At 43.2% G+C, this 24,717-nt stretch overlaps 2 protein-coding genes across 2 annotated transcripts in view; both read right to left on the minus strand.

Annotated features, from left to right (window-relative positions):
- The window catches only part of LOC106579170 (carnitine O-palmitoyltransferase 1, liver isoform), a 50,872-nt gene extending 47,284 nt beyond the window's left edge, over positions 1-3,588 (minus strand). Inside the window, exon 1 of the mRNA XM_045702562.1 lies at positions 3,211-3,588. The gene's annotated coding sequence lies outside the window, so the exon portion shown is untranslated. The remainder of the gene's footprint in view (positions 1-3,210) is intronic.
- A 505-nt stretch (positions 3,589-4,093) lies between these two features.
- Positions 4,094-20,844, minus strand: LOC106579169 (serine/threonine-protein kinase BRSK2). Its single transcript, XM_014158804.2, has 19 exons — positions 19,502-20,844; positions 19,180-19,274; positions 16,595-16,680; positions 16,118-16,258; positions 15,465-15,581; positions 15,271-15,304; positions 14,906-14,974; positions 14,411-14,557; positions 13,875-13,906; positions 13,512-13,676; positions 13,047-13,144; positions 12,453-12,606; positions 10,548-10,608; positions 9,009-9,288; positions 8,867-8,915; positions 8,595-8,718; positions 7,998-8,208; positions 7,485-7,568; positions 4,094-7,192 (listed from the first exon to the last, which is right to left on the minus strand). Exons 1-19 carry the CDS (start codon positions 19,584-19,586, stop codon positions 6,969-6,971), a joined length of 2,256 nt encoding a protein of 751 aa, XP_014014279.1. The 5' UTR covers positions 19,587-20,844; the 3' UTR covers positions 4,094-6,968.
- Between the last annotated feature and the right edge of the window lie 3,873 nt (positions 20,845-24,717).

The following is a 24,717-nucleotide window of genomic DNA, read 5'->3' on the forward strand; positions in this document are numbered from 1 at the left end:
CAAAACATTAAGGTGTTCCTAATCTTTGTTGTACTCACTGTATATGTTGGCTTGTAAAAATATAACTTTATACCCGTCTCAGCTAAAGTGAAGTAGAAAATACTCAGTAGGGTCTCTACTAACCAAATATGTTTAGTTTTGGAGGTCCTGCTGCTGGGTTTTCACTCCGCCCCCTCCATAGCCCCCAATGCAATGCACTGGTATAGACTGTTCATGGGATATATGTTGGCTTGTAGAGACAACTTTTTTTTAATCTCTCAGCTAAAGTGGGGTGGAAAATACTCAGTAGGGTCTCTACTAGCCAAATATGGTTCGTTTTGGAGGGGCACTGTGTTGTTCATAATGAGCAGCACTTCGTTATCCACCCCCTCTATAGCTCCCAATGCAATACACTGTAGTATACTGTACATGGGATACATATTGGCTTGTAGAGAGAACTTTTATACTTGTCTCAGCTAAAGGGGGGGAAATAGTCAGTAAGGTTTCTACTAACCAAATTAGTTTTGGAGGGGAACTGTGTCCTACATATCAAGTAACACAGGTTTAAATGATCTGGTACTATCCATGATCCTGAAATCAATACACACTCAACAACAACAACAACGTTTATAATTTTTATCCAAACGAAATCTCATTTATTTCCAAGTTAAATTGAATTAATATTAACCAGGCTATTGGGACACAGTATAATCACACTTTCTGAACAGCAATGAAGAAAATGATTTACAATTTGTAGGTCGATATGTGCCTCTTATCTATCACGGTTTGCAGTATACAATAAAGGCCTATTGCCTAATTATTTGTTTAAATAACAGAGACAAGATTATTTACAAGCCATATTGTCATGATTATCGATCAAAGTCAGCAAAGTCACTTTTTGTAGAGTTTACACTGTATTACAAGAGACAACAAGGCTACAAGGCTAACAGTACACAGTTTAATTGAGCTTTCAGAAGAGCAACAGAGAAAATGATTTAGAAGTTATAGGCCTCTGTGTTGCTTTTCTACCAAGGTTAACAGTGTACTGTAAAGTCCTATCAACCATGTTTTCAAAACCAATAACAGAGACAAGATTGAAAGATAATCAACACGTCTATGTATTATCTATCAAGCTCAGCAAAGGCATTTTCTGTAGAGTTTTAAATGTATTACGTCGTAATTTCCTGTCTGATAGCTGTAATAAAACATACTCTCGCATGCCATTGTATTCACATTGCCCTATAATAAGACTGCTTTAGAGAATAAGCACACGTAAACGCCACAACTACTACCGTCTGTTTTCTAAAATGTGGGCACCGATGAGAAAATGCATAGTTTATTGTCACATCCATCACAAGTCCATGCATTGCCAGATACTGTAATGCCGGGTATTGGAAGTGGAAGTAGTGTATCCTTTAATTCTCTTCCATACTGACTGAAGGAATCCATCATTTTAAGATTGAATGTAATGCAATTACTGCTACTAACTATATATTGCATATCTATGGCTATAACTGTCCAGTGTGACTTTAAGTTCACTGGCACTATCATATGCTATGGAGGAGGTGGAGTGAAAAGCCAGCAGCAAGCCATGCAACACAGTACCCCTCAAAAACGACACATATTTGGTTAGTAGAGACCCTACTGAGTCTTTCCCACCCCACTTTAGCTGAGACGGGTAGAAAAGTTATCTCTACAAGCCAACATATGCTGTGTATTGCATTGCAGTGAATTGAGTGGGTGGAGTAAGGAGTCACCAGTACTCTGTATAAAACCCGCTGCCTAGCACAAGAGATCCATTTAAGTTGTGCACACTCTATTGAGTAATTCCAACAACATACTGTATATTTGTATTTTATTAAAAGGGCATTTCTTTAAATATATCCTCTACAATAGCTTTCAACATACCAGTATTTGTGTAAACTTTCAAAAGAAATGCTGGTACAAAATACATCAAATGATTCATTTATTTTTTCAAAGGTGGTTGTAAATAATAGTGCAAAACTAAAAGGGATATTCCCAAAGTTTAGCCTGTCTTTTTAGAGGGACACAATATCTTACATTACTCATATCACATTTATATACTGTATTTTATACCATCTATGCCGCTCGGCCATCACTCATCCATATACTTACATGTACATATTCTCATTCACCCCTTTAGATTTGTGTGTATTAAGTAGTTGTTGGGGAATTGTTAGATTACTTGTTAGGTATTCCTGCACTGTCGGAACTAGAAGCGCAAGCATTTCGCTACACTCGCATTAACATCTGCTAACCATGTGTATGTGACAAATAAATTTGATTTGATTTTGACTCTTATAAAAAAAATATATTAAAAAAAATCAGCGATCGTGCTGCCAGCATAATATCCTGTTGCTAGGAGAATGGTCATTCTTTCACTTATGGGCTGCTGTGTAGACTGCGATGATATCTATGCAGCCCACTAAAAGGCGTACTCAGGACCGCTTACAATAATGGGGGAAATGCCCATTTTGCCCAGGGTTCAATGATTAAAGGGTAGGTAGCATAAATGTAACTGCACATGTAACATATGAATTTGCATTAGTGCACACATCAAAAGTCCCAATGAAAAGAGACACCTCACTTTTCAGTTTTTCTAGAAATTACATAAAACTGATCAGAATTCCATAGAATGCAGGAAAAAAAATGCAAGGTGTGACATAATATGGAGGACCTAGCAAGCCAGCCTATTTCCTAATGTAAGCTTAAATGTATAACATCAAATTAAACCAAATCGTTTGCACTCATGACTACTGGTTTCAATGACATTTTCTGCCAATTTACAAGAAAATACTTTATGAATTTATTGTTACAAATAAGCTTGCAAGGTTGCTAGCCAACTAGCCTGCAAACATTAGCCCTAACAGCCTGCTAACATTACACTAGCACTGCATGAATCAGCCAGTTGCTATCAACACCTAGCTTACAGCTACACTAAAGTAAACCAACGTTTTGGAAATACATAAAGCCATCTAAGCAGTTATCAAATCATGTTACTGGTATATGCAGTCATCTTAGGCAGTAAGTGAGCCAGCCAGCTAAAGTTAATTATTTAAGCCTGCTAGCTAGCCTAGCTAGCCAACCACCACAGTTGACATAGCTAAGTAGTAAGCCAGAGAACAGCACCAACTAGTCTAGCACAGGCAGGAACCCAGAGAACCCCCAAAAAAATCCAGCAGATATAACATGGAGAGAGCAGAGACTTACCGATTGACGGCTGAGTTAGCTACCAAAGAAGAGCCAACGAGAGAGGCGCTTCTGAGAGAGAGGCCATTTCACCAGCTGAGGGAGAGTCAACTAATCCAATGGCGATATAGTGAGGCAAATCCAAAGTAGATAGATTCCAGAGGCAGCATTGGGCACAGGAGACAGAAGATTCAACAAAAAAATGGCGATCGGAGGAAGGCTCCAGGCAGATGGAAATTATCACAACAGCTGTCAGTCAGATACCGTACTAAACCAAGGTTGAAAAACTCTGGGAGCCTACTTCATGGAGAACAGGTAGAAAAGTTGACCAAACAAATTGGAAGATGAAAAACAATGAAGAACGGACAAGGTACTAAACAATTAAAGCACGCAGGAATAATTTTCCACTTTCCTTTTGAGCCAGAGGCAAGCCTGCCAGTGCAGGAGAATTCAGAGCTGCCTAGAGCAGCGGAGCAGGATCATGCGGCCCACACTTGTGGGGAATCTGATTGGTTGTTTACATTACAACTCCTCATGATTGGTGGATTGTAGCTCACCACTGCCAACACTCAGTCTGCATGGCTAGTGGCTAACTCAAGCTAGCTAGCTAACGCAAGGTAAATTCTCCAAATGACGTTGATAAATAGTGCATTGTAGGTAGTTTAGAAGGTATCTGGAAATCAGTTAATAAATATAAAAAAAGAACTGTTTGTAGTTATAGGTAACCAGATGGTGACTACAACTAAGTTACTAAGTCTTTGACCACACTGTGTTGTTACTTTGGTGAGTAAAAACTCATGACTCCTACACTTTAATGTGGATTTTGTAAATTATTTATGTGTTTCAATTTACTACAAATTCATTTTGGAACATCTAGCTGGAAACCCAAAGGACACAACAGACACACTATTTTAGAGTTTATTATTATAATCATAACAATAAGGTGGATGTCTCTTTATTTTGACCATCAATTCAACCATAATTGTTTCATTTTTTTATCACAGGCAATAGTTATAATAGTGCACTTTTATATTTAAATTATGATACAGACATTTCTTTTTTTTAACACCTTATTCTACTGACCCTTAGCAATGGACAATAGTTTACAATCTTAGCTAGAGTAAGGATGATGAATATAATGATCTTGGTGATGATGATGATGATGGAGATGATGAAAATGACAGTGAACAATCATAAAGGTGAATAGCGACAGTGACGCCCCCGACTTGTACAGCGTGGTCTCTCTCGAAGTCAAGCGATCCGCACAACGATGGCTGTACCCGGTGATGACAGACGCATCAGGTCAAGGGGAAAAGCATAAAGAAAGACATGGGAGCAGTGTGAGCGTTTGATGTTGTCGAGGAAAGGTGTATGATGGTGGCGTGCTCGTGTCTGTCAATGAATGTGGACAGTTGAGCTTGCTAGAGCAATGTGCTCATTGCTGGCTCAGTCACTTTATACAGAATGTTTAAAGAGTCCCTCGCATCTCTTTGCCTGTAACCTGGTCACAGGTGGTGCAACAGATCTGAAATGTAAACCCCCGACTCAGTCATTGACTCAACTCTTACAATCCCATAATCAGAACTGGGTCGTATTCATTAGTGCACACCGTAGCGAAACACTTTGCAAACAAAAAAAACAGTGTATCTCATTGGACAACATCAGGTAGTCCCTCCCTGTTTCGGTCCGTTTGCTTCCATTTCATTCCTAGTGAATACGACCCTGAACAGAACGTAAAATATATAAACTAATTCATACAATAGAAACTAAAACACTAACATTTAGACAGAATGCTGGGAAGGAATGTAAATGTTGTAAGTTCATGATCCCCCCCCCAAAAAATGGTGTCATGGGAAAGATAAAGAAATCAAAGAAAAAATTATCTTGACAAGAAAAACATTATATCCCTAGCTCCTGATATATTTCTGTTGGTGCAAGATACATTTCCCACATAAATAAATTATATATCAATAAATACATAACAGTAAATAAATAAGTAAATAAATACGTAAATACATAAACAAGGAAATGGAAAATCTCAAAACATTCTGCATCTGTTGCATATTGTGCAGTAAGGAAGACTGGCTGGTAATGTGTCTAGTTTCTATCACATAATACTGTTGTAATACATGATCGTCAAAACAGCTACGTTTGCTTGTAGAGCGGTGATATAAGGTGACGCGGGTGCAGAGGATGGATCACTTGGCTCATTGGTGATGGCAGAAGGGCTATCATTTGTTAGCCTTTTTTAAGTCTTCGATAACAAGGAGTAATACGTCAGCATTTTGAGTACAGCTTCATGAGAATGTCCATCGATCAATGAGTGTTGAAATTTATGTTTGGAGTCAATATGTGAATAGTGTGGTGATATGAGACAAGCTCAGATGGAGTTTGTCTAATCCATAGGTCTGGAATTCTCTCCTCATTGAGTCAGGGACAGACAGTGGAAGTCCAATCCATGTAACTATTTGCCCATGTTTTTTTTCTCAATATATTTTCATATTTCTCTTCAAATCAAAAATACTTTTCTTCAGAGCAAAGGTTTCCGACGACGCATACATCTTGGTTACATTGTATTTGTCTCTGAGTAAAAATAAAATACAAAAAAAATTCCAAATACATCAATGGTGACTTCGTTCTGACTTCCGCTCAAATTCCCATCGGCTCGGGTTCCACATTCAGATACTGGAGGAGATATGTCGAGGATGTCAAATCTTCCTGTTGTAGTTCCTCTCCTATATCTCCGCTGATAGCGCCAACCTCAAAATCAATAACTACATCATCTTAACTAAACCTAAATAAAAAAATATTTTTCACATTCACTTAGTTAGCTTAATTTTCATTTCTTTACCGCAAAAGAAGACAATGTTGAAATGCCTTCTTTTTTTTTTAAGGACCTAATTTCTCCCTTTTAAAACAGGATCTTAAGGTGTTGTCGCCCAAGTCATTCATTGAACTGGCAGCCGGTTCTAACTTCTGGAATGGGTGGTCTGTGATAATAAGCAAGAGGGTTCTACTTGTCTCCATCATCTTTCATTGTCTTTTGAGTAAATGTACGTACAATGTTGGGCACATCAAGGTACTCATCGGGTATCCTTTTCAGTTACGCTGCTGAGGGGTAGAGGTACGGGAAGGGGGGGGGGGTTGTGTATTTTTGAGTACCATCCCAGGATTGTTTAAACCGTTCTTAACTTTTTGCTTGAGTTATTGCAAAGGAATGGTATGCTAGCAGATCTTATAATCGAAATCAAACATCCTTTATCGTAATGACTGGCTAATTGGCATGCAAATTAGCGCTTCTTCAAAGTTCCTAGATTGACCTGTGCTGTGTCCGGCTCATCTATTGTATCCCCTTTGGAAAAATGTTTTTGTTTTATTACTGGTTTGAATGGGATCCCTGCTTGATTCAGTGAATCAACATGAATGTATATTTTAACACAGGTGAAAAGCAGAAAAAAATATCAGCTTGTGTTCAGGCTAAAAGCATCTGGTTGAGACATCTTCTGGGGGTGGAATGGGAGGTACTGTGTATCTCATGGTTTGTGAAGGGTTTGGGTTTTGTCTGATAACAATGTCTTATTTTTTTCACCAATGGAGTTTGGACACCTGCTACCCGATTGGTTTCTCTCTCTCTCGCTCTGTCTTTTGCTCTCTCTCTCTCTCTCTCTCTCTCTCTCTCTCTCTCTCTGTTGTTTTGCTCCCTCTTTCTCGCTCTCTCTCACTGTCTTTTGCTCTCTCTCTCTCTCTCTCTCTCTCTCTCTCTCTCTTCTCTCTCTCTCTCAGGGTTGGGACTGTGTTCCATTGGAGGACAGTAGTCGGGTCCTCTCCTTCCCGGAGCCTCGGCGTTGCAGGACCCCCCCACTGCCTCCGATGCCGCCTCCGATGCCTCCTCCGTCCCCTCGCTCGCCCCACTCGCACCGGTCGCCCCCGCCCTCGGAGCGCCGGGAGTTCTGGCGGGTGGGGGTACCGTGGGGCCGACTGTTCTTCTCGTCTGGGAAGGGGTCTGAAGAGAGAGAGAGGGAGAGAGAATACAGTGACTCCATTCATGTAGGTGAAACCAGTGTGTGTAAGAATGTGCGGTAAACACTATAATAATCTTCACAAATAATGAATCAACTATTAATAGTGCGCATACTATAAATACATTCATTTCATTATTTGTAAACATATACAAACAATTATAACAATTTCAATAATTTACAAAGCAAATGATGGATTATTAATTTAAGTTATCATGACATGAACCTGGATGTGGGAAAACAGTGTGTGTGAGTAACAGAATGTGTGTGACTCACCAGAGACCCCCATGGGCTGATCGTGGGAGCTGAGAAGCTGGGCCTGTATGGTCTCCACCACTCGTTTGAACCTGCGACTAGGACCTGCAAGCACGCACGCAAGCACGCGCACACACACACACACACACACACACACACACACACACACACACACACACACACACACACACACACACACACACACACACACAAAGGCATTGAGAAGATGAAAGCTTTTACCAGCAATGAAGACACACACACCTGCACCGCACACACACACACACACACACACACACACACACACACACAGACACACAGACACACACAGACACACACACACACACACACTTTGCACAGTAGCATATACCAAAAGCACAGCCAAAGCTCTCCCTTCCACCATAACAAACCTGCCCTACTTTAATTCATTTGCATGAACTGTAACAATCCAATCCACCATATAAACCAGATGCTGTCAATCACCAACTAACAGCATTAGAATGAACACCTGTCCTTTCCATTCCAAGCTCCACTCGCCTGATATGAGGCTGAATGTCACGCTGTAGATGCCCGCCTCTCTCTTGCCCTCCCGCTCGGCTTTCTCCCTCTCCCGCTCTCTCTCTCCCTCGGAGAAGGCAATGTCCACCTGGAACTTCACAGGCTTCTGGAAGACGGAGGGGCCGCCGGAGGTCTTATACTCGGCCCTGAAGCTGGTCTGGGAGATGACGCTGTGGCTGAGGGAGGGGATCTGGGCCGGGGTTGGATAGGGTAAGTAAAGGGAGGGATAAATATGTGGGGTAATGAAAAGAAAGGAAAGGAGGGTAGAGAAAGTAAAAGAGGTAGAGACAGATAAAGAGGGTCAATGTGAGATGGGGGTAGTAGAGAGAATGATCGAGAGAGAGTTGAACTCTTCCGTTTTAGCCACATCGACACGTTTTTCTGTCAATAAAACGGATTGTATTGAAAATATAAAAAATATATTGAAAAGAAATTCCTAACACTTCAAAAACATTACCATATTACTAGGACTGAAGTGTGATTAAAAAAAAACTACTAGCTAGAATGTAGGCCTTTCTCAAGACAAGTCTCGGACATTGTTAACTCAGGATGATCAGTGCCGAGTCAGATACTCACAGAGAGGAAGGCGTGGACGATGTCTGCCTTGACAGAGCTCAGCGGCTTGTCTCTGATCACCACGAAGATCTGCTCCTCCTTCTCCAGGCTGATGAAGTTCCCAAACCACGACTTCTTAGCCAGCCTGAGGGAGCATGACGCACATACACAGACGGACAAACAGACAGACACACAAAGAGACGGTTGTGGCGAGGTAAAATGAGTTGGTCCTCGGCATAGGGCATCTGGGAGGCATGTTCATGAGTGTGTGTGTGTGTGTGTGTATGACTTACTCAGGGCTGGACTCTGGGGTCAGGCTGGACATGTCCTCTAATGTGGGTACTGAGAAAACAGGACATTTGTTCCATGTAGCTCTGTATGCTAATTTGCTCAAACTCAATTGAAATGGTTTAAAATCTATTGCTACGTTGTTACCTTGCATCTTGCGGCGGTGGAAGCGGGGTGAGCCCAGCAAGTTGTTCTTGAACGAGTTAAGACGGGTCCTCCAGTGGGCCGAGCTGCTAGCCGCCATGCCGCCACTCCCCCCGGGGCTGGAGGGTGGAGTCAGGGACAGGGAGCCCACCCCTCCGCCTCCCTCCGCCCGTGAGGAGGAGGACGAGGAGGAGTTGGAGGGAGGGGTGGAGGAGGAGGGGTGGTGGGGGTGGTGGACGGGGGTGCCCATGGGGGTGGGCAGCGGAGAGCCCTGGGGGGTGACCTGCGACACAGAGTGGGTAGAGTTGGGGTAGAAGCTCTTAGTGACCGACTTGAGCACGGAGGGTGAGGGGAAGAAGAAGAAGCGGGGGATGGGTGAGAGGAGGGGGGAGGGCGAGCGGGAGGGTGAGTTGTGGATAGGGAGAGACTTGATGGGCTGGAGGTGGGGCCGATTGGTGGCAGGACCGCCCTTGGTAGTGGTGGGCAGGGTCTGGGTTTTGGGGTTCTGGGCCGCTTTGGCTTTGTCGTGGGCTCGGGCCGACCGAGGCGTGGTAGCACTTCCTGGTTTGGATGGGTCCTTAGTGTGAGGGGTGGTGGTAGTGACGTCTGATTGGCTGAACGTGAAGACAGGGCTCTGATAGGACTGGGGGGATGGAAAAGAAGAAGAGAAAGAGAGGGATGGGAAAATGGAAAAAGAGGGATGGAAATGAGTGTTATGGGTTATGACAAAGGAGTGCTTCTTGAATGATGGTGAAGAAACTGCACTGATGGTGTGAGCTGTTTGTATAACTGATTGTAAAAGCATTAGTTCTGACCCTGCATTTAGCCATTTATGTTCCAACCTCACTCTTTTTTTGTATCACTTTCAGCTAACACTTTAGATAACCCAGCACACAAAAATCCCTCCATGTCAGAAATAGTATAGAAGACAAAAACTACAAAATGGCGTAAGCAATACATTATGACTCTGTTTCTGCTTTTGCTGATCCGGAAAATATTAATTCAACTAGTATGTTGACATTTTCACGGTTACAGTGGAACACAACTAAAATGTTAGTTTTTTTTAAACCTTAAACCAACAATGACTACCAACGATGATCAACAAGGAGAGGTGCAAAATATATCTTACATCTCTGCAACCCTAAACATGCTTTAACTTTACTTTATGTGCTGTGTTGCTTTACAAAATATGCACGTTTTAAAGTTGTGCCATATATTCTAGAAAGTGTGGTGTAGAGAAAGAAGAAAAGGAAGAGAAATGCCAAAGAAACTCCAAATGAGTGAGAATTATTCTGATAGTGTGGTATGACATGTAAAATGGCTCAGAATGACCAAGGAGCTTGAGTGAGTTAGAGGAAGCGTTATAGCAACATTAACGCAATGTTAAAGCAATGTTAAAATCGTCAATAAATCTTTGAACGTTGCAAAAAAGACAACCATTATCTGACATATACTGTATATGAAAAGACAGTTCAGAGTCAATGTTGTATACTTGATCATTTCAGAGTGGATGTTAAAAGCGTTGGCCAACAAGCCTCTTACCCTGGGACTGCTGAGAGGGCTGGAGGAGAGGCCGGTGGATGCCCCACTGACTGACCGAGACCTGTAGAGGGGTCACAAGAGGTCATAAGGTCAAAGGTCATCACCATAAAGGTGAAGAGAACGAAATATATTTTACCATCAAGTAAAATGTGACAAATAAAATTACATTACAGACTTATTCTAAAATTGCTCAAATATTTTTTTTCCCTCATCAATCTACACAAAATACCCCATAATGACAAAACAAAAACAGGTTTTTAGAAATGTTTGCTAATTTATTAAAAGGAAAAAACAGAAATACCTTATTTACATAAGTATTCAGACCCTTTGCTATGAGACTCGAAATTGAGCTCAGGTGCATCCTGTTTCCATTGATTATCCTTGAGATGTTTCTACAACTTGATTAGAGTCCACCTGTGGTAAATTCAATTGACTGGACATGATTTGGAAAGGCGCACACCTGTCTATATAAGGTCCCACAGTTAACAGTGTACATCAGTGCAAAAACCAAGCCATGGAATTGTCCGTAGAGCTCCGAGACAGGATTGTGAAGAGGCACAGATCTAGGGAAGAGTATCAAAATATTTCTGCAGCATTGAAGGTCCCCAAGAACACAGTGGCCATCATTCTTAAATGGAAGAAGTTTGGAACCACCAAGACTCTTCCTAGAGCTGCCCGCCCGGCCAAACTGAGCAATCGGGAGAGAAGGGCCTTGATCAGGGAGGTGACCAAGAACACAATGGTCACTCTGACAGAGCTCCAGAGTTACTTTCCAGAAGAACAACCATCTCTGCAGTGCTCCACCAATCAGGTCTTTATGGTAGCGTAGCCAGATGGAAGACACTCTTCAGTAAAAGGCACATGACAGCCCGCTTGGAGTTTGCCAAAAGGCACCTAAAGGAGTCAGACCATGATAAACAAGATTCTCAGGTCTGATGAAACCAAGATTGAACTCTTTGGCCTGAATGCCAAGTGTCAAGCCTGGAGGAAACCTGGCACCATCCCTACGGTGAAGCATGGTGGTGGCAGCATCATACTGTGGGGATGTTTTTCAGCGGCAGGGACTTGGAGACTAGTCAGGATCGTGGGAAAGATGAACAGAGCAAAGTACAAAGAGATCCTTGATGAAAACCTGCTCCAGTGCGCTCAGGACCTCAGACTGGGGCGAAGGTTCACCTTCCAACAGGACAATGATCGTAAGCACACAGCCAAGACAACGCAGGAGTGGCTTCAGGACAAGTCTCTGAATGTCCTTGAGTGGCCCAGCTAGAGCCCGGACTTGAACCCGATTGAACATCCCTGAAAATAGCTGTGCAGCGACGCTCCCCATCCAGCCTGACAGAGCTTGAGAGGATCTGCAGAGAAGAATGGGAAAACTCCCCAAATACAGGTGTGCCAAGCTTGTAGCGTCACACACAAGAAGACTTGAGGCTGTAATCGCTGCAAAAGGTTCTTCAACATAGTACTGAGTAAAGGGTCTGAGTACTTAGGTAAATGTATATTTCAGTTTTGTATTTTTAATATATTTGCAAACATTTCTAAAAACCTGTTTTTGCTTTGTCATTATGGGGTATTGTCTGTAGATTGATGAGGAAAAAATACAATTGAATCAATTTAAGAATAAGGCTGTAACGTAACAAAATGTGGAAAAAGTCAAGGGGTCTGAATACTTTCTGAATGCACTGTATGTGGCTAACAAAATGTTTTTGGCTAGTACATATGTAATATGTGTTTATGTGTGTGTGTGTGTATATGTGTGTGTGTGTGTGTGTGTGTGTGTGTGTGTGTGTGTGTGTGTGTGTGTGTGTGTGTGTGTGTGTGTGCCTGTCTGTCTTTGTGAGCGTGGGCCTGCATTTGCCTTTTTTTGTGTGTTTGCCGATCATGTGTGTGACACCCCTCCAGTACCTCTGGCTGTGTGCGGCCGTGTCCAGGGCCCTGCGGGTCGGGGTGGGAGACCCCTGTTCGGTCACACTCAACACCTCTAGGCTCTTCCTCTCCGGGCGGCAGCGGCCATGACGCGTCAGCATGGGAGAGTCCACGCGCTTACGAGGGGGGTCCGCTGAGGGACACCAGGGCGGAGTTAGTCCATTACGCAGTAAGAGCCACCCCAACACCCCCACACCCCCCTAATCAGAACATACAATGTACATAGTAAGGCTATCACAACTACTCAAAATATCCCGACACACACACACAGGCAGCCCCTACACACACCTAACCCCCCCCCACACACACACACACACACACACAGATACACAACCCAAACACACAACACGCCTTTCCCCAAACACACTTCTACCCCACACTCATATGCATCAGTATCCAGATTCGCACGGCAAAATGAGGAATTAGGTTTAAAAGGTGGGTCCGAGGAGAAGCAGGAGCGAGGTGCACACCGAGTCACAGAGACAAGAGGGGCAGGAGGAAGACAGCGGACCAGACAGGGACGGAGTCAAGTCAGTGCGGTCAGTGGCTCGCTCCTGACACCTAGGGACTCACCTACGTCATTTCGGGGCGGCAGATCCTCATCCTCGTAACTGGGGTAACGCTCTTTCCTGTCCAACAGGAGATAATAGATCATCTTCTCCTGGTTGTCTCTGGGGGGAGGGAGAGACGGAGGGAGGGAGGGAGGGAGAGGAGGGAGGGAGGAGGAGGGGGAGGAGGGAGGGAGGGAGGGAGGGAGGGAGGGAGTTGAATCTTGAGATACGCACTTGGACTTTCTCGTAAATCGCAAAACGAACGTCAAGGGGAGATTTGTGTAGAACGATTTCAATTCAGGAATACAATTTGGAGGAAGGTAGCAAGACGAGAGACAGGTTGAACACAAGAAGAAAGAAGACACAAAAGGTGGACATGGGTCCAGCTAGACAAAACAACAAAAGAAAGAGACAGATGACAAAGAGAGAAATGTGAGAGAAGACACATGCCATACCCACACCCACACACACCCACACCCACACGTACTCTTCACACTGCAGGTCGCGGGTGAGTTTCCCGCGGTCTCTGAAGCAGCCCAAAGAGTGCATGCTGTCCAGCACGTCCGGGTCCAACTCGGTCAGCGACAGGATGCGCCCCACACACACCCGCCTGGGAGCGGGCTGCTCAGGACAAGGCTCATTACGACCCGACCTGAGACACACACACACACACACACACACACACACGCAGACAAACAGATACACGCACCACACACACACACAAAGACACACACCCCCATGTTAGTGACCCAAAACACTGGGCACCATACACAATGCTTGGCATCAACTTCAAATTCCCAATGCCTCCCTATTTATAATTCAAAGGCAGACCAAACTAATCCATACTTACTGATACCAGGTGTGCTTCTGGATGGCCTCTAGCTGGAAGGGCGAGAGGGCAGATGGAACGGTTAGTACAGTCTGCTCCAAGACACAGATGGCTGCTAGCGCAAGGTGTAAACAATTCCTGCTGGGCCTGACTTTTGGAATTGGAAAGAGATTCCCTCATCACTTTTGCCTACATTTTAGGCATCTCAATCTCATCTTGTTCGTTCCCAAAGGGCAGCATATTCAAATAGGGTGCCATTTTGGATGCGACCCTCAAAGACGTCATTGAAAAACCTCATTGAATACGGTATGCTAAATCCTCAGTTGGGATCACCCTCGTCCCCTTTTCCTTCTCACCCCTCCGTCTCCCTTCCCCTGACCTCTCCCTCCTTGTCCCCCTTCATCCCTTTTTCCCTCTCTCTTTCCTCTCCCTCCTTCATCCCCCCCCCACCCACCCCACACACTTTCGTACCGTGAGCCTCTTGTCGGGGGTTAACCTTTCCCTCCCTACCTCCTTCTCCCCCTTCCCCTCTGCCTGCCTATCCTCCTCTCTCGTACCGTGAGCCTCTTGTCGGGGTCGACCTCAATCATGCCTTTGAGCAGGGCCTGGCAGTCCGGGGGGATGAAGTGGGGCATGTGGAACACCCCGCTCTTCACCTTCTCAAGGAGCTGACGCAGGTTGTCATGGTCAAATGGTAGGGCACCCTACAGAGGAGAGGACAGGGGAACAGGGACGTTCCTGTTAAATAGGCCCTTTTACAAGGAATGGGAGGCGTGACTACACATACAAACACATGTTGGGCTGGTTATCCAGACACAGGTTAAACCTAGTCTTGGACAAAGAAGCTCCTTCAATGGCGAATCTCCATTGAACATACTTTTTAGTCGAGGGCTAGGCTTCATTTGTGCCAAGCAGTTACTTTGGGTCACAAGGTTACAACCCAATTCCACAAATACTCAATTCCAAATGGACCCCTAGCCCCTCCTCTCCATCTGAAAGGATTGGGTAGGTGTAAGACGTAAGCAAAGAGGGCAAACGGGACACTTTCTCACCACCAGCAGAGCAAAGAGGATGACTCCGCAGCTCCACACATCTGCCCTGCGACCATCATACTTCTCTCCCTGATAGAGAGAGAGAGAGCGAATCAGAGAGAGACAGAGAGAGAGAGAGCGAATCAGAGAGAGAGAGAGCAAATCAGAGAGAGACAAAGAGAGAGAGAGCGAATCAGAGAGACAGAGAGAATCAGAGAGAGAGAGAGAGAGAGAGATGTGTACTATGCAACATGTATCCCTCCCTACATACACATGTTGGTATCAGTAAACTCTTACCTTATCAATCATTACATTTCTATATCTCACTTGGTTGGATGATCTTAGACACTTAAAATAACAAAAAGGGAAGATGAGAAGGAACCTACCCGGATCACTTCTGGACAGGCATAGTGTGGGGATCTGAAATGGATAGAAGTGAGGCCTTGAGAAGATGCGAGCTTTTACCAGCACATAAGACACACACACACATACGTACTGCATGCACACACACAGACACACACACACACACACACACACACACACAGACACAAACACCCGCACGCACACACAGCATACTCACCCACAGCTGGTCTCCAGCAGGCTGTCCCCCACCTGTAGGGAGGCCATGCCGAAGTCTGCGATGCGGATGTTGTTCTTCTCATCCAGGAGCAGGTTCTCCGGCTTCAGGTCCCTGTGACTGTGGGATGGCGTGAATAGAGCAGCGTAGAGCAGAGTAGAGTTGAGTGGGATAGGATAGGACGGAATATAATTCATTTATTAGTGAGACCTTGAATTATCTACTGAAGTAAGCATTAAAACACTGAGCGAGTAAAATATCATAGATTCGAATAAAATGACATTATTAGTGAGATATTGACGGATGGCGTGAATAGACTGGAATTACTCATAAGGAAGCATAAAAACAATGAGACCACACCAGACCATTTGATTGAGCCTGGAGAGCAAGTTGGGCAGGGTTTTCACTTTTGGGACTAATCAAGTTTTTCCATTGCACCAGGCAAGCTCAATCAGGCGCTGCTAAGTTATACTTTATTTTTTAAATGCTACATTTTTTAAAAAGTGGGCAGTCCCAATCATTTCATATTTGTTGTGCCTTTATTGAACAATAGGACAGTAGAGGAAAGACATGGAAGTTAGTAGAGGCTCTAACCGCTGGACGACACAGGCCACTCACACACACAATAAGTTTTGTACATGAATAGAGTCGTTTACCAGATAGAGTGACTGTGACAGAAGTCCAGGGCCGATATGATTTGTCGGAAGAACTTCCTGGCCTCTTTAGGTGTCAGCCTGCCCTTCTTCACCAGGTAGTCAAATAACTCCCCACCTGACACATGCTCTAACACCAGGTACCTACAGAGAGGGAGGGAGGGAGGGAGGGAGGGAGGGAGGGAGAGAGAGAGAGAGAGAGAGAGAGAGAGAGGGAGGGAGGGAGGGAAGTTGAGCAAGAATTCAAAGAGGATTGAATCCTAACTTGAGGACAGGCTTGTGTAATTAGGATATTTGCGTAGAACATGCACTGAAGTCATTGGGAGATTTGATGGCAGAAAGCTGCAGACTTCAAGAGAGAGACGCAGCAGATTTATACAGTCCTTTGATTAATATTTACACATTACACCCACGGGTCTAGAGCTACAGGGCACAGGCAGAGCCGCGGGGCGCACCTGAATGTACAATGAATGAACTCACAGGTATTTGTTATTCTCGTAAACGTCATGCAGCTTCAACACATGCGGATGCTCAATTAGCTTCAGGATGGCAATCTCCCTCTCCACCTAGACAGAGACAGGGGGGTTAGAAAGAGAGATGGGGAGAGTGGGAGAGAGATGGGGAGAGTGGGAGAGAGAGGGGGAGAGAGAGAGAGAGAGAGAGATAAAGTGAGAGAGGGAGATAGAGGGGGGATATAGGGAGGGAGAGAAGAGATGGGGATAGAAAGAGAGAGGGGGGAAGAGAGTGATATAAAATTGTAGAGGAATTTACATTCCAGTGTTCACTCTTAATGCATACTTGATAAAATATGTTGTTGAAGAGCCTTTGCATGCATGTAATTTCATTACTATTCCTAACAGTAATTACTATGTATACTGCATTAAAGTTACACACACACATATATATATATATATATATATATATATATTTTTTTTTAAGGTTTATTTGGAATTGTACACATTTGCCACTAAAAGCTGAATTTCAGCATACGCCTACGTAAGTAAGTAAAGTAAATACAATAAAATACATTATTAGTGATTCATTTTAAGGTAAAAAAAAAAAACCCTGTCCCTTATTTTAACTAAAGCCTGTTGTGGATAGGGGGCAGTATTTTCACGGCAGGATGAAAAAAACGTACCCGATTTAAACTGGTTACTACTCTTGCCCAGAAACGAGAATATGCATATTATTAGTAGATTTGGGTAGAAAACACTCTGAAGTTTCTAAAACTGGTTGAATGGTGTCTGTGAATATAACAGAACTCATATGGCAGGCAAAAACCTGAAAAGATCCCAAGCAGGAAGTGGCCTGTCTGTAAATTTGTAGTTCTTCTTTTGGTTCTCTATCGAAACTACAGTATCTGAGCTGTTACGAAGCACTTTCTAAGGCTTCCATTGGCTCTCTAAAGCCTTCAGAAAGCAGATTGAGGCGTCTCCTGTCTCTGGGCAGAGTATACTAGCACAGTTTGTCAGTGGTCTGCCTAGTGACAAAGAGATTGGAAATGCGCGGTCCCACGACCATGATGTTTTTTCTTTTTCTCTTTGAATGAAAACACTATTGTCCGGTTGGAATATTATCGCTATTTTATGAGAAAAATACCATAAAAATTGATTTTAAACAGCGTTTGACATACTTCTAAGTACGGTAAAGGAACATTTCGAATTTTTTTGTCTCGAAATGCGCTCGCACGTTACCCTTTGGATAGTGACCTGAACGCATGAACAAAATGGAGGTATTTGGACATAACTATGGATTATTTGGAACAAAAACAACATTTGTTGTTGAAGTAGCAGTCCTGGGAGTGCATTCTGACGAAGATCAGCAAAGGTAATACCATTTTTCTAATAGTAATTCTGAGTTTAGTGAGCCCCGAACTTGGCGGGTGTCAAAATAGCTAGCCGTGATGGCTGAGCTATGTACTCAGAATATTGCAAAATGTGCTTTCGCCGAAAAGCTATTATAAAATCTGACATAGCGATTGCATAAAGGAGTTCTGTATCTATAATTCTTAAAATATTTGTTATGTATTTTGTCAACGTTTATGATGAGTAATTTAGTAAATTCACCGGAAGTTTTGGGTGGGAATGCATGTTCTGAACATAACATGCTAATGTAAAAAGCTGTTTTTGGATATAAATATGAACTTGATTGAACAAAACATGCATGTATTGTATAACATAATGTCCTAGGAGTGTCATCTGATGAAGATCATCAAAGGTTAGTGCTTCATTTAGCTGTGTTTTGGGTTTATGTGACATATATGCTTGCTTGGAAAATGGCTGTGTGATTATTTTTGGCTGTGTACTCGCATAACATAATCTAATATTTTGCTTTCGCTGTAAAGCCTTTTTGAAATCAGACATGTGGTTAGATTAATGAGAGTCTTGTCTTTAAAATGGTGTAAAATAGGAATATGTTTGAAAAATTGAAATTATAGCCTTTTTGAGGTTTTTGTATTTCGCGCAACGCTCTACCGTTGGATATTGGCGTCTGTCCTCAACAGGCCAACCCTGTTACATGAACTGATGTTTTAATATGGTGAAACTAATCCTATCTAAATATATTTTTTCAAAAGAGATGTTGAACATCTAATGGTCAAATAATTGTGTAAAAGCAGGTGAACTACTTTTATGGTGGGAAACTGAGCTGTTACCCATAGATAGACAGGCTAGAAATGTTTTAGCAATTTACATTTTTTGTGAAGTTTGCATTCAATTGCCCCTCCCTGTTGCACACAACAAGCTTCCATTTCCCCTGTCACAAGGGGATTTATGGTTGATTTAAGAGGAAGTCGTCAACCCTGTTACGGTCAACCTTGTTACTTTATTTGGCACTTAATAGCCACTTACTATTGTCCATTTTGTATTTAACCTCTTGAGATGGGAAAAAGTGTTTTTTATTAAGTTGAACATGTGCTCTTTATGACAATGTTAAAATTAAGTGAAATAAAACATATTATTGGAAGACCCAACTACTGCAAACAGCCAGTTAATCATAATGTTGTCCGTTTTTAGAAAAGTAGTCATCATACTGGGAAATCCTTATTTGCGTCATCATTATCTTACCTTCATCAGAACTGACTCGGACAGTTTCTCCCTGTTGACTATTTTGATGGCTATCTTCTGTCCTGTAATGCAGTGAACTCCAAGCTTCACCAGGCCTGAGAGAACGAGTCACATGCTCACCATACACTGACCAACATCAGGGTATTACGCAGTCTTAACACATTCACAAAACACATTTATGACTTCCATCTATCTGTCCGTCTATCCACCCATCCACTGCACCCACTCGCCCGTCCATCCATCCCTCCATCCCATAATAAACACACTATTATTTTTCACACTGATTTTTTGTTGTTGTTAAACGGTGAAATTCAGAACTCACCTGTCTGGCCCTTCCCCAGTGTTTTTTCCAGTCGATATGGCCCAACATATTGAGCTGACTGACTTAGTGACAGTTCCTTACTCATACTGCTCTAACTATTGGCTACGACTTAATAACGGCTAATGGTGACAACTAGCTCTACAGTTAGGTGGAGTTCATGAATTATCGCCCCCGGATGAAAAAAGGAAGCCTGGATAACAATGGTAATGGTTAGGAAAAATATTGCAACGCTGCTTTGAGATAGACTGGAGTTGTAGGTCTATATTCAGAGCTAAAGACCGGACAAGTCCTTAATTCAGAATTGTGGTTTTACTTCTTTCTGGATAGGTGGTTCTGGACTCATGTATTTTGCTTTCATTTGATATAGACAAGTATTATCCTGAAACTGAAACTATCCCAGGTAGGCAACAGCTGAGTAAATGGATTGCTATGACACACATATCATGTTATGCACTAGCCTAAACTCAAAATAGCGACAACTATCATGATAACAAGTATGACAAGATTGATAACATGGTAGGCCTATATGTCAGTTTTCAGATTTGAAACAGCTTTGCTTTTGATACATTGGTCAATCAACAGAGATCAGTACCAATATCTATCTGTTTGGCAGCACCAACCATCAATAGATATTTATCAACATTAGTTTTGACTGCACCATTCCTTTTCTATCTGCAACCTGATCATAAACAGGTTACTATCATTGGGATGCTACATCAATTCATTCAAACAACGTATTGCAACATAAAACGTCCTTATAGTTCAATGCAGACAGATGTAAATGGTATTCACTGTGTCAGGCCTATATCACAGGTGGAGCAGCATGTTATCTTCGAGTTATTAGCCACACAAGTGCGTCCATACACTGTGGTTAGCCTAGCCTAACGTTTATCCACGTCTTTAAGCGTCTGTCAAAATCGGATCATTTTGAAGTTTCTTTGTAACGCGAAATGATATGTTTCATCCAACAGCCACATTGTTGCGATTTTTTTAGAGGAAAGATGCGTCCCTTGCAAAACAACCATCTTTACCGTATCACCCTCCCCCTCCCTCTCGCTCTAGCCCTGCCAGTAGGCTAAGCGTATCACAGCATCTTCTCTCTCTCCTTTTGGCGTGTCCTCCCTCGCCGGTTCCAATATCATTAATTCAACGATTTGCTAGTGAAAAATAAATATCTGCATATGTATTCACACCATACTAGATCGACACGTTTTCATAGCATTGCACACATTGCGTGAGAGGGCCTCCCCGTTTTACAGTCCTTCGCTTTTCTTGCCGTAAATCGATCTTTTCTCTCGTCTTCCTTCGCCTCATTCGCATCAGCATCCGGGTCCCCACTCCCTCTCCATCCTCTCTCTTACCCCTCCCTGTGATCTTCCTCAAATACGCTCGTCTCTCTGCATTCGCCTCAGAGACATCGTATATGCGGCACTGCTTTTGCAAGCAGAAGCACATTTGTTTTGAACGATGGAATAAGTTCTTACCGTGGATGAATCTAACTTTTGTAAAGATTATATATTTTTTGCAATACATTTTACCCACCTTTTGTATTGGACAAAGTTGGTAATAGCAGCCTAACAATTACCCCTACCTGACCATGCGAAAGTCAGTGATGTAAACTGATAGGCTGCCTGTTAGTTTTGGTTGATTTCTGAATTAGAATGTCGGCTAGGTTTAGTAAGGTACAAGCTACATTTAATGAAGCCTAGGCCTGTTTCTTTTTTAACAGAAATTCTGTCAAATGGCTATAACCTACACATTGGCCTATGATTCGAATTTAGGCGCAAATAGCCTACTACAACAATAGCTGTATGGACAATTACAATGTTTTATTGCATGTCGGACACAAATACTGAATATTATTCGTTTTAAAAGGTAATCATGTAATTCCATTGCTAAACAAATATAATAGGTCTACAGGATTTATTTGTGACGCCACATTAATAATGAAGTAGCCTGGCCAGCCGCTAGTGAGCGCTATGGATCCTCACTATCATCTGGAATTAAAGTGCCCAAGTCAGTAATACACTAGTGTCCCCGGACGACCGGTTTGTACATAATACAACCTCCATTCAGGCTGTGCAGGCGTCGGTTGTCTCCTTTACTCGATTTAATGGATCCTCGGTGGGGGAAAAAACGGGGGGAAAACATGCGTGCTGCCTTAATAAAACAACATTTTCTGCCACCATGCTAGGCTAATGCTACTTTCTGTTGTGTACTGCATTCAACCAGGGGTGAACAATATACTCAACGTGCAACATCCGAAAATGGTGGTGTAAAATGTTGTTTTATTAAAGACAGTATGCATATTTTTTCCCCACGGAGGTGACATTGAGTCGAGTTAAGGAGGAAACCAACGCCTTTGCAGCCTGAATGGAGGATGTACCAACTGGTTGCCTCATTGAACAGCAGCTAAATTTCACAATATTTCAAAATACATTAGCAGGGAAAACAGTTTGGAATGCAAATGACTATTGCTGAAAAGAGAAGGCTCTAATCTATTTGTATTTAGGCTACAAAAATATTTTATAAACTCCCACCCAGCTCCCCTAACATATATTTTTTTAATGTAATTAGGCAAGTAAGTTAAGAACAACTTCTTATTTACAATAACAGCCAGGAACAGTGGGTTAACTGCCTTGTTCAAGGGCAGAACGACATATTTTTTGCCTTGTCAGCTCGGGGATTTGATCTAGCAACCTTTTGTTTACCAGCCCAACACTCTAACCACTAGCCTACCTACCTCCCCAAATCTCCACTAGGCCTTCCTGCAGCTATGCCTATACTGTTTTTCAATAGGCCTATATATGGATACCATGGGTTCAGGATAGGCCTCTCACAAGATTGAATTTTATGTAGAAAACAAGCCATGACCCCACAGATAAAAAAAAAAAGATATACTCCGGAGTAGAGAATAATGGTATATCCAGAGACCAGAAAGCTGAACAGATAAATATATTTTTGATATGCAGGAGGGGGGCGGGGTACCGCTAGTAATTTATAAATGCCTCATGAGCTTAGTCCAACTGCTGTACCCCAAATATAGTCCTATGCTTGTTTTATTCCTTTGTTTGTACACCATCAAACAGGCAAAGCGTTAAAACAGGGCTAAGATTGAATCCTACCACATTGGCTCTGACGCTCGTCAGATGTGGCAGGGCTTGCAAACTATTACGGACTACAAAGGGAAACCCAGCCACAAGCGGCCCAGTGATGCGAGCCTACTGGACGGGCTAAATGCCTTTTATGCTTGCTTCGAGGCAAACTACAGTGAAGCCTGCATGAGACCACCAGCTGTTCTGGACAACTGTGTATTCACACTCTCCGTAGCCAATGTGAGTAAGACCTTTAAACAGGTCAACATTCACAAGGCCGCGGGCCAGACAGATTACCAGGACGTGTACTCGGAGCATGTGCAGACCAACTGGCAAGTGTCTTCACTGACATTTTCAACCTCTCCCTGACCGAGTCTGTAATACCCACATGTTTCAAGCAGACCACCATAGTCTCTGTGCCCAAGAAAGCAAAGGTAACCTACCTAAATGACTACCGCCCCGTAGCACTCACGTTGGTAGCCATGAAGTGCTTTGAAAGGCTGGTCATGGCTCACATCAACACCATCATCCCGGAAACCCTAAACCCATTCCAATTCGCATACCGCCCCAACAGATCCACAGATGATGCAATCTCAATCGCACTCCACACTGCCCTTTCCCACCTGGACAAAAGGAACACCTATGTGAGAATGCTTTTCATTGACTACAGATCAGCGTTCAACACTATAGTGCCCACACAGCTCATCACTAAGCTAGGGACCCTGAGACTAAACACCTGCCTCTGCAACTGGATCCTGGATTTCCTGATGGGCCGTCCCCAGGTGGTAAGGGTAGGCAACAACACATCTGCCACTCTGATCCTCAACATTGGGGCCCCTCAGGGGTGCTTAGTTTTCTGACGACACAACAGCGGTAGGCCTGATCACAGACAGCGATGAGCCTATAGGGAGGAGGTCAGAGACCTGGCAGTGTGGTGCCAGGACAACAACCTCTCCCTCAACTTTAGCAAGGCAAAGGAGATGATTGTGGACTATAGGAAAAGGAGGGCCAAACACACTCCCATTCACATCAACGGGGCTGTAGTGGACTGGGTCGAGAGTTTCAAGTTTCTTGGTGTCCACATCACCAACAAACTATCATGGTCCAAACATTCTAACCAGAATAGAAAGAGGAGTGGGAAGCCCCGGTGCACAACTGAGCAAGAGGACAAGTACATTAGAGTGTCTAGTTTGAGAAACAGACGCCTCACAAGTCCTCAACAGGCAGCTTCATTAAATAGTACCCGCAAAACACCAGTCTCAACGTCAACAGTGAAGAGCCGACTCTGGGATGCTGGCCTTCTAGGCAGAGTTGCAAAGAAAAAGCCATATCTCAGACTGGCCAATAAAAAGAAAAGATCAAGATGGGCAAAAGAACACAGACACTGGACAGAGGAAGATTGGTCTGTCCATAACACTATTTTCCAATCTAAGTTTGAGGTGTTCGGATCACAAAGAACAACATTCGTGAGACGCAGAAAAAATGAAAAGATGCTGGAGGAGTGCTTCATGCCATCTGTCAAGCATGGTGGAGGCAATGTGATGGTCTGGGGGTGCTTTGGTGGTTGTAAAGTCAAAGATTTGTACAAGGTAAAAGGGATCTTGAAGAAGGAAAGCTATCACTCCATTTTGCAATGCCATACCATACCCTGTGGACGGCGTTTCATTGGAGCCAATTTCCTCCTACAACAGGACAATGAAACAAAGCACAGCTCCAAACTATGCAAGAACTATTTAGGGATGAAGCAGTCCGCTGGTATTCTGTCTATAATGGAGTGGCCAGCACAGTCACCGGATCTCAACCCTATTGAGTTGTTGTGGGAGCAGCTTGACCGTATGGTACTATAAGAATATTTTGAAGATAAATACACAGCGCAGAGACAGAGTACGAGAGGTCAAGAGGACGAGAAGTCGATCAATGGAAATAGTGTTTTTCTGTAATAGGGAATTATTTATCAATAGGTCAGAGACATGGGAGGAATTTGTCTATACAGTGAGCCTGAAATAGGATACTTGTTATTTGGCCATTGTCCCAGTTGTACCGCAATGACTTCTAATTGGTCAACCACAGGCTAGGGCTGGGTTATAAAACTAGATCCTGTCCCTTTGTTCTTGGGAGATA

Source organism: Salmo salar, chromosome ssa19, assembly GCF_905237065.1.
Source record: "Salmo salar chromosome ssa19, Ssal_v3.1, whole genome shotgun sequence".
NCBI lineage: Eukaryota > Metazoa > Chordata > Actinopteri > Salmoniformes > Salmonidae > Salmo > Salmo salar.

Excerpts from the sequence above, each read along its gene's own strand:
- LOC106579169 (XM_014158804.2), bottom strand. The coding sequence starts at position 19,586 with ATGAGTAAGGAACTGTCACTAAGTCAGTCAGCTCAATATGTTGGGCCA. Across the intron at positions 8,719-8,866 it reads ACCCCAGAGTCCAGCCCTGA|GCTGGCTAAGAAGTCGTGGT; the intron begins GTAAGTCATACA and ends ATGCTCCCTCAG. Across the intron at positions 8,209-8,594 it reads TCGTCCACGCCTTCCTCTCT|ATCCCCTCCCTCAGCCACAG; the intron begins GTGAGTATCTGA and ends ACCCCGGCCCAG.